Here is a 20,981-nt window from a genome sequence, read left to right on the forward strand (position 1 = left end):
CCTAAACAATTCCTAAACAATAAATACTGATGTATTATTCACAAAGGGGGAAAAAGAATGACAACAGCCAATCACATTACTGAGCTCTAAATCTGAATAATATATTGTGCTGTATATTGTGTCTCACTGGTAACTCCAACCCAGTTTAAACAATTCCATTTTAAAACCCATCCTGTAAAATATAACACCGAAAACCATAGTTAAAAGACAAAATTTAACAATTATGTATATCATTTTTAGTGAGTTTATCAGTCATTTAATATGCATTTACTCATATGATCTTTACAAAAATACTATGAAAAAGAAGGATCATGGGGCAGCTAGGTGGCGCAGTGGATAGAGCACCGGCCCTGGATTCAGGAAGACCTGAGTTCAATTCCGGCCTCAGACACTTAACACTTACTAGCTGTGTGACCCTGGGCAAGTCACTTAACCCCAATTGCCTCACCAAAAAAAAAAAAGAAGTATCATTATCCTCTATTCACAGGTTAATAAACTGAGGGTCAGAGAAGACTTATGCCAGGTCTTACTAGTCAAACTCCAGAGCTCTCTTGACATTACCCTCTTAAAAGACTCGAGCAGGGGGCAGCTAGGTGGCACAATGGATAAAGCACCGGACCTGGAGTCAGGAGTACCTGGGTTCAAATCCGGCCTCAGACACTTGACACTTACTAGCTGTGTGACCCTGGGCAAGTCACTTAACCCCCATGGCCCCACAAAAAAAAAAAAAAAAAAAGAAGAAAGAAAAGACTCTAACAAAATCTCCATTACTTGACATATCGAAAGAAAACAATATCTAGATGTCTATGTTTATTTACTATCTTAAAATTGATATTATCTAGTTTTCCTCACAAATCACTTTGCCTTGCTTAAAATTCCTTCAGTTAGAAGGTAAAAGTAATGAAGGCAGAACGGCTGTTTTTGACCTAATACTGAACAGTATGAAGGAAATCACTGGCAAAGCAAAAATTAACCATAACCTCAGGAGGAAGTGACCAAAACATTTTTTGGGGAGGCGGGGGGGGGGGGGGGGAGCAATGAGGGTTAAGTGACTTGCCCAGGGTCACACAGCTAGTAAGTGTCAAATGTCAGGTACTCCTGAATCCAGAGCCGGTGCTTTATCCATTGCGCCATCTAGCTGCCCCTCCAAGACATCGTAAAAGATTAAAAGAGAAAAAGCAAATTTCAAAGAACTCAGAGAATAGATAGGTAAGATGTGATGGCTTAATATTTCAATGAAGGGTTTGTATTTATGTTTATATTTATTTTATAAATAATTTTATATTTAAACCTAGAGGTGATAGGTAGCCAAAGGAGTTTACTAAGGTGGGTGGGGGGAAGGGAAATGGGAGAAAGGGAATAGGAGAGTGATATATTCAGTGCTTTAGGAAGATCACTTTGACAGCTGAGTGGAGGATAGACTGGAGTGAGGAGAGAATTGTGATATTCACTATTCACATGCACACACACACATACATACACACACGTATGTATATATGTATATATATATATATGGGCTGTCATGTAGAAGAGGGGCCATATATTTTATTCCTTTTATTCTTGACTTGTTCTGCATACCTTCAGAAGGTTTGAACTCAGGACCACTGGAGAGAAGTTGCATAGACACAAATGTAGGTTTCATTTTGTTCCTCCTAAAGTTTTTTTTTTTTCCTCTAAGGTAAATGTTCCCCAAGTTCATTCAACTGACCCTCATATGGCATATTCTCCAGTGCTCTCAACATCCTGGATGGCCTCTTCTGCTCTAGCTTGTTAATATCATACCTTAGGGGGCAGCTAGGTGGCGCAGTGGATAAAGCACCGGCCCTGGACTCAGGACACGCGTTCAAAGCCAGCCTCAGACACTTAACACTTACTAGCTGTGTGACCCTGGGCAAGTCACTTAACCCCCACTGCCTCTCAAAAAAATTTTAAAAAGAAAAAGAAAAAAAAAAATCATACCTTAAATGTGGTAGCCAGAACTGAACAAAGAATTCTCCATGTCAGCAATATCTCTTATTGCTCTCATTCTGAAACCTATTTATGCTACTCTTAATATACTTAGAATTCAAAGAAGCAAATAGTCTATGTGGGAGATGTGACTGTATGAAAAGGACCTTAGGTTTTTATAAACTGCAAACTAAATATGAGTGAAAAACTTGAAGCAGCAGCCAATGAAGCTAATGTCATCTCAGGCTACATTAACAGAAAGAGGAGATAGTCCCACTGAATTCTGTACTAGTCAAAACACATCTGGAATATTTCGGTCAGTTCTGTATACACTGTTTTAGCAAAAACAGTGTTAAGCTAGAATATGTTCAACGGAATGTGACCAGGATGAGAATAAAACTAGAAACACAATTAAACAAGAAATAAGAAACTGAGAATTTTTAGCCACCCAAAAAGATTTAGGAGGAAACATAAATGCTGCCTTTCAATATGAGAAACCCTGTAAATTAAAGATCAGAAAGATAAACTAAAGTCAAAGGGTAGAAAGCAGATTCTCACCAGATATAATATTCCATTTCAAATAATGCTATGCCATAAACTTATATGTGGGGCCAAAAGCACCTCCAAATCCTACAAAAAGAACCACAATACTCACCACTCTGGATATCGACCTGTTGATCCACAGTTTCAGGAAGACTAGTAACTTTCCGACGAACATGTCTATCTTTCCCAAGTATTTTACTAAGGTTTGGCTTAGGTTTAGGAAATCTGCTTCTTGTTCTCAATGAGCTTGTCTTTTTAGAAGGTTGGCTACTACAGAAAGGAAGAAAAACAGAAATTAATTATAGATCTTTCAAAGATGCTGCTATATCTTACTGTACCATAAATACATTAATCTTATTAGTCTAAATCAATTAATCAGTTTCCAAATGACAAACTTACTAGCAAGGAGTAAACAGGTAAGGGAGAAGGTTTGGTTCAATGTTCATAAAATATTTTAACTACTTTAGGTAAGTTTAAATAAGTTTCCACAAAGGCTCAAACATACCATAATACATCATCAATGTGAAATGTTAATTAGAAACCAACTGCTTTTTTTTCAAAATTAAGAAACTAGTACCACCAATTCTCATTCTGATTTGTATTTTATGATTAAATATACGTCAACAGTATCTGGTATATTAAGGCAGTTAATTTAAAATTGTGTTTTTAAATGACATTGTAATTTACATTTTGTTATACTACCGGTCAAAAGAAACTAGATCTAAAAAGAAAAATCCAAGAAATTAACCTGGAAGGTGGAGAAATTTCCTTTATTTGCCCAGGTATGTTCATTTCTTTTCCAGTACTTTGCTCCTCTGATACACTCTTATTTTCATCCAGTGTTGTAAGCAATGTACTAGGGACTGGTGAAGAAAGCACTTGATGTTCAAGAAGAACCCTGTGGTCACAGTTCTCTGGGTTGGAAGTAGAAATATGGCTCCGTAAGTTATCTTCAGGAAGCACACATACTATTCCTATTGTATGAAAACAGAAGAAGAAATGAAAGCGACAAAGAGATTTTCAAATGGATTTTATTCGATATAGCAATATAATTCCTTCTTATTTATTAGCCCTATATGATGAAGAATTAATTACATTTAAAGATGTAACTTTAACAATTTTCATATAATGAAAACATGGCCTGGGTATGAGCAGAACAAATATATATTTAGGTGAAAATGGTTCCTAAGGAATCCTTCATGCTGCCCATAACAAAATCCTATTTAGATGAGTCTCAAGATAGGTATTTAAATGACAAACTTGATACTATTGGAGATTGTAAAATCGCATGAGAAAATCTAATACTATCTTAATTGAATGAATCTGTGAAGAACTCAGCCTTTACATATTCTCTTAATGAATCTAGAAAGTATTACAATACATTTGTAAGAAAAAATAATGCATCTTTATTTAAATTAGTATTTTTTAAAAATGAACAAACATCCTGAAAGTTTACGATGAAAAGAAGTGTCCATGAGTCAGAAGATTTGGGTTCTAGTCTCAGCTCTTATACTAGCTGTGTGACCTTATGCAAGTCCCTCTTTAGGCCTCAGGGTCCACATCTATACTATCAGGTTAGATTAGATGATCTTTGTGGTACTCTACAGCTCCAGAATTCTCTACTCCTGCAAAATTCATTAACTAAAGGAATTAAGTACATCCAAGTATGTAGGTACATGTGGTTATATATACCTTGTGAGTACTTAATTATAAAGAATGGCAAAAAGAATGGGATAGAGGGGGACAGCTAGGTGGCACAGTAGATAAAGCACCAGCCCTGGATTCTGGAGGACCTGAGTTCAAATCCAACCTCAGACACTTGACACTTACTAGCTGTGTAACCCTGGGCAAGTCTAGGATGGAGCTGGGCCAAGATGATTATGATTACAGATTTACTTCCGTAATAAACACTGAACAGTTGCTGCTGTCCAAAAAAATCTAAGCAAAGACGTTTCAAGTGTAGAAGTAGCCTCTTTCCATGGGCCAACATCACATTCAAAAGAAATGCTATTATTACACAGCTGACAGTCCATACTGCTGGCTACTACAGGAGATATAAACTGCTGAAAAACTACTGTATATTACCATTACTAGAAAAACAACCCAAAATGCATGCTCCTGATAAAGTCTTAGTAGTAAAAATGTTTTTGATATATGAAAGCCTACAATTTCATTTTTGGTTAAAATGGAGGAATAGGTTTTTTTGAGGAAGTGCTTTCTCCCCTTCCCCCCCCCTCCAAAACCTATCTTGTTTTTTTCCTTCTTGTTCTTACCTTCAGTACTGGTCTCTGACTGCAACATCTGATTTCCCATTGTAAGTAAAGCTATGGCAGCTTCTGTGCTTCCATCATTGATACCTATAAACCAAATTACCCAACTGTGAATAAAAGAATCATTGTAGACACCAAAGTTTATTTAAATTTACTTTTTAAAGAATCTATTTGGGGGCAGCTAGGTGGCGCAGTGGATAAAGCACTGGTCCTGGATTCAGGAGTACCTGAGTTCAAATCTGACCTCAGACACCTGACATTTACCAGTTGTGTGACCCTGGGCAAGTCACTTAACCCCATTGCCCCCCCCCCCAAAAGAATCTATTTGAAGATACTCTCCCTTTTTTATTATACTACTATCAACATCTTACAAAGAAATACTAGAAATATCAAAATGAGACCATGAATTATTTGATCAATCTAATCTATTACTGAAAAAGTCATTGTACTCCTTTGAAAAGATATCTCTTGATAGTATCAAATAACTATTTGGTATGACAATATCCTTTCATCTATGTTAAAAAAAAAACAAAATATGCTGGATACATAGTAGGTCCTCTATAAATGCTTATTTATTCCTTCACCTACTAGACTATCAGAAAAGAACATATAATTCTTTTAAAAAAAGCATTCACTCCTTTGGTTCAATCCACTAGAGAATCCTTCACCACCTTCCATCACTCAATCACTGAAATTTACCAACAATTACTTAATTAGTTTCCCTGTTAAAAGTTACCTGTTTCTTCATGAGGATAATCAATGGTAGTAATTTCCTAAAAGAGAGGAAAAAAATGTGAACTAAATTATCTCCCCAAGCATTAGTTTAGCACCTGACAGGGTGCAATCAGGCATGGAGTTGCTTTTGATAATTCTAAAGCTTGATTTTCTTTTTTTTTATCATTATTCATGAAATTACAAGTAGGGAAAAATAAAAGTATTCCCTATTCCTATTTTTCCTCTTTCTTTGTATCCTTGTACTAACCATGCCCACGGATGAAACCTCTTAGCATCTCTTATCCTTCGTGTCTTTCCTTCTTCTTCATCTCTTAGGGCATCTCTCCTATCAGCTACATTCTAAATAAAAACAAGTCTGAAAGGGTCCTTTTTGAAAAGATAGATTGACACATATACTAATACAAAATAAATGTTACAAAGTCTAGAAATAGAAATTAAAATCCATAACTCCAAGTCTTTAATGACTAAGGTTAATGTAAAATAATTAATGTGACTTCCAAATGGCTTGGAAAAAATATATTATTAACAATTAAAAACTGGCATTAATTCATTAAAATTGGAATCAAGGAATTATTAAAATATTGGGGGAAAGGAGAGGAAGGGCCTTCATTTAAGATAGAATAGAGTGATGAATACAAGTGATACAACTTGCACTAGCACTGGTCAGGTAAATACTACACAGCAGGGTTACAAAGAAACCTGAATGTAGTACCTACCTGCATGTAGTACCTACCTAATTATCACTGGTATTATTAGTCTCAATTTTACATGTCATTAACTACTTTTTTTGTATGTAGATATTCATAACAATACTACTCCAGTTATTTTTGAATGCCTATAAATGAAGTAAAGGTAACAAATTCAAGTATATACTTACAACTGAGGCATTCAGATTTTCTTCCTGATGCAGTCCTTCATTTGACACAGTTACATTGGGAAGGAGATGTTCAGCAAGAGTAATACATGGTACATCTGGGACATTCACAGAAATTTCAAGCTGTAGAAATGAAAACATTTTATTATTTCATTTGCAAGACTACAAAAATTTAACAATACTAAACTTGAAAACTTCATGTTTCACTTGAGAATTTAATTTAACCTCTTTTCAATTAGTTGCTTATATGGCATCATAAGCCACCATAAACTACAAATGGGTAAGTGACATGAATTTAAAGGGGTCATATTATAAGAAATTAAAGGACAATGGAACAAGAAACCTTTCAAAATTATAGGTGGGAGAAAATACATAACCAAATGAGAGAGAAAAAATATCACAAAAGATAAAACAGGGGCAGCTAGGTGGCGCAGTGGATAAAGCACCAGCCCTGGATTCAGGAGGACTTGAGTTCAAATCTGACCTCAGACACTTGACACTAGCTGTGTGACCCTGGCCAAGTCAATTAACCCTCACTGCCCCACCAAAAAAAGAAACAAACAAAAGGTAAAACAAATAATTTTGATTAAAGAGTTTAAAAGTTTTGCACAAACAAAATCAAGGTAATAGGAGAAACTGTAAAGCAGGAAAAAGAAACCTTCTATCAAATATCTGATAACCTATATATATATATATATATATATATATATATAAGGAATTAACAAATATAACACTAAGAGCAATTGCCCAACAGATAAATGGTCAAAGGATCTAAACAGTTCTCAAAAGAAGAAATGTAAAGTACCAACAAACATGAAAAAAATCATGATTGCTAGTAATAAAAGAAATGCAAATTTTACAAACTCTCAAATACCATCTTACAAACCACTAAATTAGTCCAAATGATAAAAGTCACAAATGGAGGCTTTAGAAGGGGTCTGAAGGGACTATGGGAAGAAAGTCATACTAATATACTGTTAGAAAAGCTTTTTAGTGTTCCAACAATTCTGGAAAAAATTTGGAATTGTGCAAGAAAAGTCACTAACCTATTTGAACCCCTTTGATGCCATTGGATATATCTACTAACTGGACATCAACTCAATAAATTGTTGTATATGTATATAATGGAATATTACTGTACTCTTAAGAAATGATGATTTGAATCAGAAAAATATGGATTCCCCATTACAGAATGGGGAAAGTAGAATCACGAGTATACTATACAAAATTACTTTAATAATAAAATTTAAAATAACTTTGAACACAGCTGAATAGGATGACCCATCTTGGTCACAGAAGGCAATGATAAAACACATTTTTCTTCTTTGATGACAGATTAGGATGATTATGTGTATATTATGATTCATATGTTTTTAGATATGGTCCCTAATTTCAGGCAATTAGTTACAAAGGAGGGGAACAAGTGGGAATTATTTTTGGAAAATGACTGTGGTATAAAAGCATCCCAAAAAACAAGATATCAATAAAAACATTTCTTTTCTTTCTTTTTTTTTTGTGGAGCAGTGAGGGCCAAGTGACTTGCTCAGGGTCATACATCTAGTAAGTGTCAAGTGTCTGAGGCTGGCTTTGAACTCAGGTCCTCCTGAATCCAGGGCCAGTGCTTTATCCACTGTGCCACCTAGCTGACCCCAAACATTTCTTTTTAAAGTTCATAGTTTGGTAGGGAGACGCAACACATACAGAAAATAAAATGTTGACCAACCTAAACCAATATGCCATACTCATAGCTAAGGGATTGAAAGATAATAATCCTTATTTAGTATACGTGACGGTGTACTGGCCAATAAGAAAATTTCCTAAACATTACCAGTAATCTTACCTAAACTTAAGTCCCTGACACCTTATTCTCTCTTTTTTCCTCTGCATAAAGGTGGCTTTTATTATTATTATTATTATTATTATTATTATAAAGGTGTTTATTACTGTCCTAGTTCATTATCCAAGGAAAAACTGGAAACAACTAGTTGGAAAATGGCTGAACAAACTGTGGGATATCAATGTAATGGAATTACATCAACATAAAGAAGTTCAAATTTGAGGAGTATAAAGAAAAATGCTAAAAACTCATATGAAATAATGCAAAGTTTTTTAAAAACACAACTAGAGGTACTTTTTTACATAATGACTACAACTACACCCTCTTCTCTTTTGTCATTATTTTCTGGCCCTACTCTCTAACGACTTGTGTGGCCTTTTGGATGGCAGCTGTATTGGGAATGTAGAACAGAACAAGCTTCCCTCAAGGGTCTACCTTGAATGCTCTCTTCCCATTAACCTGATGTCTCTACAGACCATGTGACCTAATAATTAAAAGTAAAAATATCAGCATATTGAATTAAGTGCTAGGCCTAATCAAGTCATATAAATTCTCTGTGCCTAAGTTTCCTTACCTATAAAATGGGGATAAACCTTTTGCTGTTTTGAAGCTAAAATGAAATGAAAAGTAAAGGTACTTTTTAAAAAAATTGAGCATTTTATAAAACACAAGGCACAGTAACATCGGTTATACATGATGTTTGGAGAATAGGGCATTTTGAAACACTAAAGGTTAGTTTTTTGTTTGTTTCAACCCTTTTTGATGAATTAGCTAAAATATATTATACATTTGCATGCCCTAGCAAATGGAATACAAAAGAAACTTTTCTTTAATGACAATCACTATGACAAACTGCTATTCACGTCCTAGGAAATCAGAATAATTCTACAAAGTCTCCAGGGCATACATACCTTGAAATTTGTTTTCCTATTAACAGGTAACTAATTTTAATTTGCTATTCTTCTCTCAAAAATAAGTCTGAGTGCAGAATGTATATCTGATGAATTCCTGTGCAATGCTACATAGCTGTATTTTAGCAAAATTAATTACTAAGTAAAAGGCCAAATTAACCTGTGTTTTTTTTTTAATGCCTCAGTATGAATTCTCTGCCAACTTTATTGGTGTCCTCTGAATTTTTGGCAGCACTCAGAAAGATTCTTTTATTTTAGCATCAGTAACCACCACTTTAATCTCCTTCCTAATTAGCTTTAGCCTTCTTCCTAATTGCTTTCCAGCCATTCTCAAGCTTCCATGCTTTAACTTTCTGGGGAACCTTAGAAACTAATCATTCCTGCTAATGAACAGTAAAGGCACGCTGCAGACACAAATGGAACTTGGTTTCTTGAGTAATTCCTTTACTTCTGGTCAGACCCTGGAGCTAAATGATCTCAGTTTATTATACTGTCACTGCTACCATCAAAACCTGGCCATGTTTCGTAAGCTTCTGGAGTTTTAACAGTCATTAAAATCACTGGCTCAAGGGATTCTTTGCTCCAACCCCTGGATCCTGAGATGTCTGTGGCTGGACAAAGTGTTGAGGCCCAGGTTTACTGAAGGAACTAGAAAAGTATGATCATACTGGGCCCAACTATGCCCCAACCCAATGGGCTCCAAAAAATAATGACAAACACCCACACGGGTATTTTACATAACACAGCTATAACGGAGAGCTTTGATGCCCATGTGTAAACAGCTGTTCCTCCTCCCACCCTTCTCATAGTCTATTGCTATTATTATTGTGCTTGGCCCACAAAGTTGAGCAGTACACATGGGAGTGCAGACATCTTTCTTATTTTTATGGATTTAATTAGCCTGAGGCAACTTAAAAGTTTTTTAAATCCTATGACCTAAAGAAGTGTAATGATTGGAATGACAGCACCTACTGGAGACTTACTATAGGAAAGCTCCACCATGAGAAGAATGCCTCAGAGGGCAAGGCCATGAGGCTTTTCCTTGGCGTGAGGAAGTAACATTTGCGCATGGGTACTGTCCACCAAGGCTACCAGCCAATCGACTTGAGGAGCCTCCCATTTTCTGGGAGGGGACAGGAAGGAGGAAGGAGGGCCTGCGCAGAGAGGTCTGTCTCTTTTGGGTTCCTGACTTGATGGTGGTGGTGGTGGCAGAGGACTTCACAGGAAATTTGAGGAAAGATAGGAATGCCAGGCTGTTGGAATTCTGTTCTCAATCTCTCTTTCTATCTTTCAATAAACCCTTAAAAACCTAAACTCATTTTATCAGTGATTTTAGTCAGTTTCCCCCAAAACTGGGGGAACAGATTAGAACCCACATTTAGAATCTTAAATTACACAGAAGAAAATGTCACATAAAAACAAAACAAAACTAAGCAATAACACAATGTCTAGAAATCAAAAACTTTGAATACCTCTTCCATGGTTTCCTCAATTTGAGCAGAAACCGGTTCTGGTGACCGGAGCCCTATAGGTACAAACACTGGTGCCTTGTTGACTTCTTCTGGTGCAAGATGGTAGTTTTCTTCCTCATATTCAGACTCAAGGTCTTCTATATCCTCTTCTTCCTCTTCCTGAGAAGCTCGGAGTGTCACTAATACTGCCTTTGAGCTCCTAGGTTCCTTCCTGGAAATCCTGCCACGGACACGCTTGGACCCACGTCCTTTGGTGAAATTTTGTTTAGACTTCCGCTGCATTCTCCTGTCAGTATTATCCATCTCACATTCAGGAGTTGAGGAAGGAACAATTCTTCGACCCACAGTATTTTTCAGGCAACCTGGTTCTTTTGATTGTTGTGTATATCTAAATGATCATTTAAAAAAATATTGTGGTCACTAAACACAAACAACTTTTTAGGGCAGTTTTATTTATATTATTGTTTTGTTAACAATAAAGGACACTAATGTGAAGTATAAGTTTAATAACAAAAATTATCACCACGCTTTTTAATGGGTTATTTCCTTTAAGAATTATAATTTATTAAAAAAATAATAATTATTATAATTTATGGGGCAGCTAGGTGGCGTAGCGGATAGAGCCCCAGCCCTGGAGTCAGGAGGACCTGAGTTCAAATCCGGGCTGAGACACTTGACACTTACTAGCTGTGTGACCTTGGGCAAGTCACTTAGCCCCAAATGCCTCACCAAAAAAAAAATATATATATATATACACATGTATATATATAATTTCATTGGTCAGAACTTATTATTCCATATTTAGCAGTAAATTCAATTTTTGATCAACTACATGTGATAACCCATAGCAAAGCTTTCATCCTGAGCTAGCTTCTCCTTTCCATCCAATAGAAAATGGAACAAGCAATTATTTGAGAAAAGAGGTAAGATAAAAGGAAAGGAACTTAAGAACAGAAAGTCTGTACTTTTAAAAAATTCATAAGGGGACTATTCCAATCTAATCTCTGTAACAGAAGAGGGTAAAAGAAGCTAAAACATTAGTAGAGTTATAATCTCTGAACTCTGAGTCAATGGCTTCCAGCTTCACTCATTAGAATGTGGCAGGAGAATGCACCTGAGCCATGTTTCTCCATTTCCCCATTCTCATCCCAACACTACCTATTCTCCCTAGTTTAACTTTAGTCTGTGGGGACATTTCCTGCCTGATCAGGTTCCATAAATGTATGAGATGCATCCTACACTCAGGGATGGGGAAAAAAGAATTTCATATTCATTCATTGATAAGAGAGAAATCCCTTCTTGGAAAAGAACTTAATGTAAAAGGGCAAGAGTAATCAAAATTTAGAAAAGAAACTGACTTGACATGAATAAATAAGGAATCCTTTTCCTCTATGAGTGGATCAGATAAAAGGCACTCATGAAAGGCAGGAGGTATGTTTAATTTTCTGATCAGAGAAGTTATGCTACATCAAACTAGAAGTAACTAGGTGAGTGCACTGCACAGAGCACTGGACACGGAGCCAGGAAGGCTCAAGTTCAAATTGATCTTCAGATACTTATTAACCATGTGATCCTGGGAAATTCACTTAACTATGTTTCCTCATCTGTAAAGTGGGGATAATAACATCCCCCTGCCTACAAGGATGTGGTGAAGATCAAATGAAATGACAGTTGTAAAATTCTCTGTAAACATTATATAAATGCTATTATTGTTGCTATTGTTATTATTTTGTTATTAAACTGTACCTTGTTGATTTATTCAGAAATTGCTCTTCAACACCTGAGGATGAGGAAGTAGCTCCTGCACCACTGTGGCCAGCATATTCCAATTGTCTGTCACAGGAATCCAATTTTTCTGACTGACTATACTCCTTGGGCAAGGCAGAGTCTCTGGAATCTACACATTCTTTTCTTGCTGCAATCCCCAGGGATGACAGAAGTTCTGTTTTATCCTTAAATATGAAATTTTTTTAAAGTCTTTTAAGTATCACATTGTTTCTATATTTTGCCATGACACTCAATTTAAACTTGTTCAAAATACATGCATAATGAATTCATGAATCGTTTTAACACTCAAAGTTCCTAAATTTCCTGGAAGAGAAGCACAAGACTCCCAAAAGTATGCTCTCCTTCATGATCATGATAGAAAAGTACTCAATAGTGCTTAGTTGGCTCTAAAAAGAATAGATTTTTCTAAAAGGCATAGACTTACAACAAGCAAATACTAAAATAAAATTGAAAACACTTACATAATTACTATGAACAATGGTAAATTAAAGTCTGAGCTGTTTCTCAAAATATAATTTGACAAGGAACTTTTAATTTTTTTAAAAAGCTATCAAAACAAAAGACGTAGTCAAAGACTTTTGATATCTTTTCTTAAAAGATATGAAATCAGTGCGTAGAGTCAGGTAAATTTTTAAAAAAATCTCACTTTTAGAGACTGGTGGGTATCAGAGTCTCCTTGTTGCAACAACTTATCTTCTGCTTTTCTTGTGTCATTTTTATTTGGCACAATCTTTTCTGTTTCAGGTTCTTCTTTCTTTCTGTACACCCTCCCCAAATTTGGCTTAGCTGTTTGGAATCGGCTCCTTCTCAACTGCGCTGGACTGATAACATGAGGTTTATCTTTATCCTTGCTTTAAATTAAAAATAAAAAATAGAAGAGTAAAAGTAGTGGCAGCAGTAATTGTTTATAGCAAATAATTTTGGAACAAAATTATTCAATGATAAAAAGTTTGGAAATAAATTGACCATATAAAAACAGTTATATGAAACATTATACACATGCTAACATTAACTACAAAAAATTAGCAAGTCACATTTTTAAAGTTTAAAACTTTCTTTGATGATATCAAGGCCAAACTCACCTTATCTGTTCATTTAAAATTTCAGTTCTGCTAACTTGCAAATTTTGCTCTGATACCTCTTGATTCTTACTTCCACACATACTGTAGACTTCAGAAGGTACAACTTCACTTTCAATTTTAGAACGTGACTAAAAAACAAAGTTAAGCCATGTTATATACCTAGGAATTATCTGAACCAAAATAATAAGGACTAAAACTATACAGTCTTTGCATATTACATATAAAATTTGCTGGCTTAAATTTCTTTAAAAGATTATGGCAGGGGCGGCTAGGTGGCACAGTGGATAAAGCACCAGCCCTGGATTCAGGAGTGCCTGAGTTCAAATCCGGCCTCAGATACTTGACACTTACTAGCTGTGTGACCCTGGGCAAGTCACTTAACCCCCATTGCCCCACCAAAAAAAAAAAATTAAAAAAAAAAAAGATTATGGCAGAGGCAGCTAGGTGGCACAGTTGATAGAGCACCAGCCCTGGATTCAGAAGGACCTGAGTTCAAATCTGGCCTCAGACACTTAACACTTACTAGCTGTGTGACCCTGGGCAAGTCACTTAACCCCAATTGCCTCATTAAAAAAACAAAAAAGATTATGACATACACAATCAAAAAGCAAGCATTTGTTAAATACTTACTAACAATTAAAGAATAGAAAAGAATAAAAAGATTCATTTTCATCTATATGTAAAGTTACAGTATATATTTTTAAACTGAATATGCTATTTCACAGGAGACGAGGTAAAGAACTTCCTCTACCAATGTAAATTTTTATCTTATCTATAATTTATAATAGTCTGAGAGAGTTACTTGAGGCACTGAATTTTCAGCAACACAAAGTAGGACCTGAAGGTCCTAACTTACTAACTTACTAAGCCAACTGTCTCTTAACCACTGTGCCATGTGGCCTTCTCATCTATTTGTTACACTGATTAAAAATGCCTAGTTCACAGATTGTACCAAGTGTTAACCCACAAATAATTTGCATTAAAAATATAATAGCCCGGGGCAGCTAGGTGGCACAGTGGATAGAGCACTGGCCCTGGAGTCAGGAAGATCTGAGTTCAAATCCAGCCTCAGACACTTAACACTTACTAGCTGTGTGACCCTGGGCAAGTCACTTAACTCCAACTGCCTCACCGAAAAAAATATATAATAGCCCCCTGACATGAAATCAAAGAAATGTTTTGGGTTTTTTTTAGCTCAAATCAAGAAAGACCAAATGATCTTTAATCTAGTACCTTTATGAAAAGTGATAAGACTGAAAAACTAGAAGTAGACAATACAGATTTCTTTTTAGTCTTTAAAGTCATATAGCAAAGTACCAGCAAAACAGGAGAACCGTGTGGTCTTGAAGAGGCTTACTATAAAAATAGTAAATGCATGTACTATAAGCAAATTGCCTAATTTGTCCCTGGGATTGCTTCTGAGTTACCACTTCACATGTTTCCATCAATATTCCTGAAATAATACAATAAAAGTGCAGAAGACTAACTTACAAGGGTGAAGAATTTACTTTCAGATTCATTCTTATGCTGTGTTATTCCTTCTTCCTTTGCCCTTTCTTCAACAACCCATTTTCCTGCTGTCCTGGATCCTCTCCTTTCTGCTTTGCTTATGTTTGGCTTAGGCCTCTTAAATCGACCCCTCATTCGTTGTGCAGGTTGGATATCATTTTTCTTAATTTCTTGCTGGGAATTTGTGATGCTAAGAGTCCGGGAGAATGGAGGAGAGAAGATAAAGCTTAGAGAAAGTAAACTAATGATATAAAACTTGAATCTCTGAATTATAATAAATCATAGCAGCTTAAATTCACAAATTACTTCCTCATATGTTAATATCAAATGTCTGTTAGATTAAAATTATTTAACATACTATCTGTTAATGAATTATTGGTGAACATGAAATTTTCAAAAATGTGTCTCCCTGTAACAAAACATGAGTTCTTTTGAAACAGGCACTATTTTGTTTTTCTATTTATAGCCCTAGAATTTAACCAGTACTTAGCATCATAATATGCACTTAAATGCCTTTTCATTCATTTTTTTTTCAGGGTTTTTCATTCATTTTTAAGGGAAGAATTCCATTCATTAACTGTAATATAAGTGTAAAATTAACTGTAAGTATAAAATATTAGAGGCTCTCTAATGCAAATTGGAACTACCTATGAACCACCTCTACAATATAACCAACAAAGGGAAACCTACCACCCCTCTGCTTAAAGAAAAGGCATACAAAAACTGCTCAATTCTCAAAAAACAATGATGCAATGTTCAGTAAAAGCTGCTGAACTATAAATGTTTACTTTGTTATTTTTGGTATTAACTATAAATATATATATATTAAACCACAGTAGTTTTCAAATATGTTTTACATGGCTATAAAAATGAATAGAATTTTTTAAAAGTCTCTCCTATTTTCTCTTTCCCCTTCCCTACCAAACAACAATAAAACAAAATTATTTACCCTGTAGAAACAGTGAAATCATTTTCTTGGGCTTCTTTCTCTTCAGGTTCACAACTCATTGAATCTAAAAGCTTCTTTGGGGTCTGTTCTGCTTCCCCCTTTTCTGGACCTGGTTTTTCATACTTAATTGTTGTCTTTTGAGAATATTCAGCTACATCCTAAAAAGCATATTCATAATAAATGAATTAATTATTTTAAATACCAAGAAAGCAACTATATACACTATTAATAGAAAAGCACTATGTACTTTAAAACAAGCTGTCAAATTATTTTTAGCTCAGAAAGGTTTTAATTTGTATAAAATGCTCAAATATTCATCCGTGTGAATAACAGATTTCACCTTATCAAGCATGCACTAAGTCATGAAAGATAAGCTAAGTTTCAAATAAATAAACAACTAACAAATAGGCACAGTTCCTAACTTTTCAGAGTTTTTTCACTTCCACTGTCTCACTTCATTGTCCAACAATCCAGTGGAGAAAGGTCAAGATACTATTATTACCATGTTCAAATGAAAAAAATTGAGTCCGAGAGATAGAAATGCCACATCAATGCAGTGTTAGTGATAGAGGCTGGTCAAGAAGCCGACTTCATGACAAGCTCTTTCCACATTCTTGTCCATGATTATGTCTATGACTATGGTTCCTAAGTGCTTGTACCTTAAGCTGTGTGGTATGATAATGAGAGAAAAGAGATCACGCACAGAAATCTTTAGACAACCAATTCCAAGGGTATAACTAGCCATAGCTAGTCATAATTAGCCATACCTATGACTAAAAGTTTCAAAAAAGATTTAATGTTAAATAGCATCACTTACATTCTGACAAGGGTGGTTGATGTCCTGAATGGGAAGGTCATCACCTTGAAAGCAAGAAGCAGCTACTTGAACAGGAGAGGCATCATCTTCAGGGGAGAAGGTAATGACTTGGGTGGAGGAGGCAGTGACGTGAAGTGGGGAGGTGTTGGTTTGAAGCGGGGAGACATTAACTTGAAGGGAGGCATCATCTTGAGTGGGGAAGGGAGCCACTTGAGGGGGAGAAGCATCATCTTGAGGGATGGATGCATCTACTTGATGGGGGGACCCAATGACTTGAAGGGACAAAGCAGTCAGGTGAGGGGGGGAAGCATAGACTTGAGCAGGGATAGCACCAGCTTGAAGGGGTGAGACATTATCTTGAGAGGAGACAACGCCTTGAACCAGGGACACTTTGCCTTGAAGTGGGGAGACATCACCTTGAAGAAGGGAGGCCTGATCTTGAATAGGGGAAACATGACCTTGAAGTGGGGAGACTTCACCTTGAAGAGAGGAGGAAATGCCTTGAAGTGGGGGGGCATCATGTTGAAGGAGGGAAGCATCACTTTGAAGGGGGGAGACTTTGCCTTGAAGTGGGGAGTCTTCACCTTGAAGAGGGGAAACATGACCTTGAAGTGGGGAGGCTTCACCTTGAAGAGAGGAGGAACTGCCTTGAAGTGGGGGGGCATCATGTTGAAGGATGGAAGCATCACTTTGAAGCAGGGAGACTTTGTCTTGAAGTGGGGAGACATCACCTTGAAGAGGGGAGGCCTGATCTTGAATAGGGGAGACATGACCTTGAAGTGGGGAGGCTTCACCTTGAAGAGAGGAAGAAATGCCTTGAAGTGGGGGGACATCATGTTGAAGGAGGGAAGCATCACTTTGAAGCAGGGAGACTTTGTCTTGAAGTGGGGAGGCTTCACCTTGAAGAGGGGAGGCCTGATCTTGAATAGGGGAGATAGGACCTTGAAGTGGGGAGGCTTCACCTTGAAGAGAGGAAGAAATGCCTTGAAGTGGGGGGACATCATGTTGAAGGAGGGAAGCATCACTTTGAAGCAGGGAGACTTTGTCTTGAAGTGGGGAGGCTTCACCTTGAAGAGGGGAGGCCTGATCTTGAATAGGGGAGATATGACCTTGAAGTGGGGAGGCTTCACCTTGAAGAGAGGAAGAAATGCCTTGAAGTGGGGGGACATCATGTTGAAGGAGGGAAGCATCACTTTGAAGGGGGGAGACTTTGCCTTGAAGTGGGGAGGCTTCACCTTGAAGGGAAGAAGCATGGACTTGAACTGGGGCAGCCTCAACTTGAATAGGGGAAACATGACCTCGAAATGGGGAGACTTCATCATGAAGAGAGGAGGAATTGCCTTGAAGGGGGGAAACATCAACTTGAAGAGGGGAGGCCTCATCTTGAATAGGGGAAACATGACCTCGAGGTGGGGAAGCTTCAACCTGAAGGGAGGAGACATCATTTTGAAGGGGGGAGACTTTGCCTCGAAGGGGAGAAGCATGGACTTGATGGGGGGAGACTTCACCTTGAAATGGGGAGGCTTTGTCTTGAAGAGAGGAGGAATTGCCTTGAAGGAGGGAAGCATCATCTTGAAGGGGGGAAATATCACCTTGAAGAGGGGAGGCCTCATCCTGAATAGGGGAAACATGACCTCGAGGTGGGGAAGCTTCACCTTGAAGGAGGGAGGCATCATCTTGAAGGGAGAAAACATCACTGTGAAGGGGGGAAACTTTGCCTCGAAGGGGAGAGGCTTCACCTTGAAGGGGAGAAGCATGGACTTGAAGGGGGGAGACTTCACCTTGAAGCGGGGCAGCCTCATCTTGAACAGTGGAAACATGACCTCGAAATGGGGAGACTTCATTTTGAAGAGTGGAGACATCGTCTTGAAATGGGGAAGCTTTGTCTTGAAGAGAGGAGGAATTGCCTTGAAGGAGGGAAGCATCACCTTGAAGTGGAGAGGCATCATTTTGAAGGGGAGAGACATCACATTGAAGAGGGGAGGCCTCATCTTGAATAGGGGAAACATGACCTCGAGGTGGGGAAGCTTCACCTTGAAGGGAGGAGGCATTGCTTTGAAGCGGGGAGGCATCATCTTGAAGTGGGGAAACATCACCTTGAAGAGGAAAGGCACTGACTTGAGGGGGAGAAGCACTGTCTTGAGGTGGGAAGGCAGCAAGCTGAGAGGGGAAAACAGGAACTTGGGGCATCAAATCACCTTGAGGAGTAATGGCATCATCTTTAGAGGAAGAGGCATCAACTTGGGGGGAAGAGGCAATGACTTGAGGTGGGGAGGAATGATCTTCACTGGGGGAAGAAGGAACTTGAAGGGGAGAAGCATTATCTTGAAGGAGAAAGGCATCTTGAGGGGGAGAGATGGCATCCTGTTTGTGATCATGTTGTATCCTGATCTCTGGTTTTCCTGTTTCCATTTTCTCCAGCAACTCACATCTTTCTGCTCCTGAAGATCCACTTTTTTCGACTGCTCTTCCTAAGTTTGGTTTTGGTCTCTTGAATCGATTTCTCACAAATGGGGCTTTTTTAACTACAGAGAGTTTTTCATCTTGAGAACATGTGCTTTTGAGAAGAAAAAGATTAAACATAAAAGAGTAGTTAATGCTACAAAAGAAACTTACAAGCAAATCCTTTTCTACCTATAGCTAGAAAGGGACTCGGGTTTAAAAAGCAGCCATTTAAGCACCAAACAAAAATTAGTAATACTTGCAGGGAAAGGTTACAGTATGGAGAGGACACTTAAAGATGCAAATAGTCCTGGGACATCAAGAACTGGGGGTTTTAAACTAGGAATTATACAACCATGTGCTACAAGAATCTCCTCATCAAAGACATAAAACTTGCATTACTTAATGAAGCCCTTCACAGTGTTTTTCCACACCTAAGAGGCTTTGCCTTGCCCTCTAGCTCCCCACTTCTCCCAGAACTAACAAATACTAAAGATGATTCTCATGCCTAGGAAAGCGACTCATTTCTGCTCCTTTGCTTCCTTTTTGATTTTACTGCTGTGGTACCACAATTCTTAATTCTTTAAAGTTCACTCTATTAAATTTTTTCAATCTATATAAATCAAAGTGGACTGAGAAAAGACCACCAGATATGGCAATTAAGAAATCCTTGATAATCATGGAGAAAACAGTTTCATTTGAGTGATAAGGTCAGAAGACAGACTTCAACAAAGGGTTGAGGGGTGAGTGGAAGTAAAAGAGAGGAGATGGGATCAGGGGCAGATGTAGAGGGGTTATCCTGGCAAGGAGACGGGCTACCTTATTATTAGAGTGGAGGAAAAGAAGAGAGAGTAGAGGATGATATTAAGAAGTTTTCAAATGAAAAGAGGGAGCTACTAGCAAATGACCTCGAGTTTCTAAGTAAATATTTGAGAGTCAAAGTTTTTAGCTTTAACTGTGGGAAGTCTGAGGAAAGAAGAGATGTTCTGGAATAGTTTCTGTAGAGAGTGATATTTGTAATCTAAATTAAGGAAGAAAAAAAAAAAAGGACTGCTTTGCTGCAATGAGGGTCTAGTTGTGGTCACAGAACATAAATCTGTAATGGACCTAGTAAACTTAGTTATGTAATTAAGAAAGGAGGAGCCAGATGGTGGGAGTAATTCACAGGGACGGTTTGACAAGAGATAAACAAAAATAAGACAATGAATAAGGGCTCTACATCAGAGAGAAGAGGACAATATGGAGTGGAAAAGAAGTATAATCAGAGAAGAAATTTTCTCCAGGTCCTAGAGAAAACAGTGAGGTGTGGATAGATTTGAGGTCACCATGGAAGCAAAGATGGGTAAGGTATAGATAGGAAGACAGTAAAGCATAGGGAAAGATGGAATGATAGGTTATAGAAAGAGGAATCTCAGAATTTTTTATCAAAGAAATGGGACACTCACGGGAAATGGTGAGATGCATGATGTAAATATTTCTATGTATGGCTGAAGGGAAGTGGAGATGATGGGATTTGAAGAAACTGAAGAATTATGAGGGTAAGGATGCTTAAAGTAGCATCCATTACCTTAAATGCTTACGAGCCCTAGGATAATGGCAGGAGTTGGGAAGGTGCTGAACTTCTTCAAAAAGGAGAAAAACATCTTGAGGGACATCAGATAATAGCCACCATGGGTTTCTCTAACACAACAATATCTCTCACATACAACTCTTTTTCTCTAACTCACAAAGTTACTACCTCATCACCTCAGCTGGACTATTGCAATGCCTCAAGTTTATTCTTATTCCAATCCATCCTTCGTGGT

The 20,981-nt window shown here is 37.3% G+C and overlaps 1 protein-coding gene across 2 annotated transcripts in view; it reads right to left on the reverse strand.

Annotated features, from left to right (window-relative positions):
- Positions 1-20,981, reverse strand: part of BDP1 (B double prime 1, subunit of RNA polymerase III transcription initiation factor IIIB) — a 96,773-nt gene that overhangs the window by 17,998 nt on the left and 57,794 nt on the right. For both annotated transcript variants that reach the window (XM_043965714.1, XM_043965720.1), the window contains 12 exons: positions 16,735-19,291; positions 15,918-16,075; positions 14,951-15,158; positions 13,460-13,587; positions 13,024-13,228; positions 12,336-12,541; positions 10,590-10,977; positions 6,373-6,492; positions 5,497-5,533; positions 4,764-4,847; positions 3,239-3,464; positions 2,603-2,760 (listed from right to left, as the gene is read on the reverse strand). In XM_043965714.1, the coding sequence (XP_043821649.1) occupies positions 2,603-2,760; positions 3,239-3,464; positions 4,764-4,847; positions 5,497-5,533; positions 6,373-6,492; positions 10,590-10,977; positions 12,336-12,541; positions 13,024-13,228; positions 13,460-13,587; positions 14,951-15,158; positions 15,918-16,075; positions 16,735-19,291 (4,475 nt within the window). The remainder of the gene's footprint in view (positions 1-2,602; positions 2,761-3,238; positions 3,465-4,763; positions 4,848-5,496; positions 5,534-6,372; positions 6,493-10,589; positions 10,978-12,335; positions 12,542-13,023; positions 13,229-13,459; positions 13,588-14,950; positions 15,159-15,917; positions 16,076-16,734; positions 19,292-20,981) is intronic.

This window comes from Dromiciops gliroides, chromosome 1 (genome assembly GCF_019393635.1).
Source record: "Dromiciops gliroides isolate mDroGli1 chromosome 1, mDroGli1.pri, whole genome shotgun sequence".
Classification (NCBI taxonomy): Eukaryota; Metazoa; Chordata; class Mammalia; order Microbiotheria; family Microbiotheriidae; genus Dromiciops; species Dromiciops gliroides.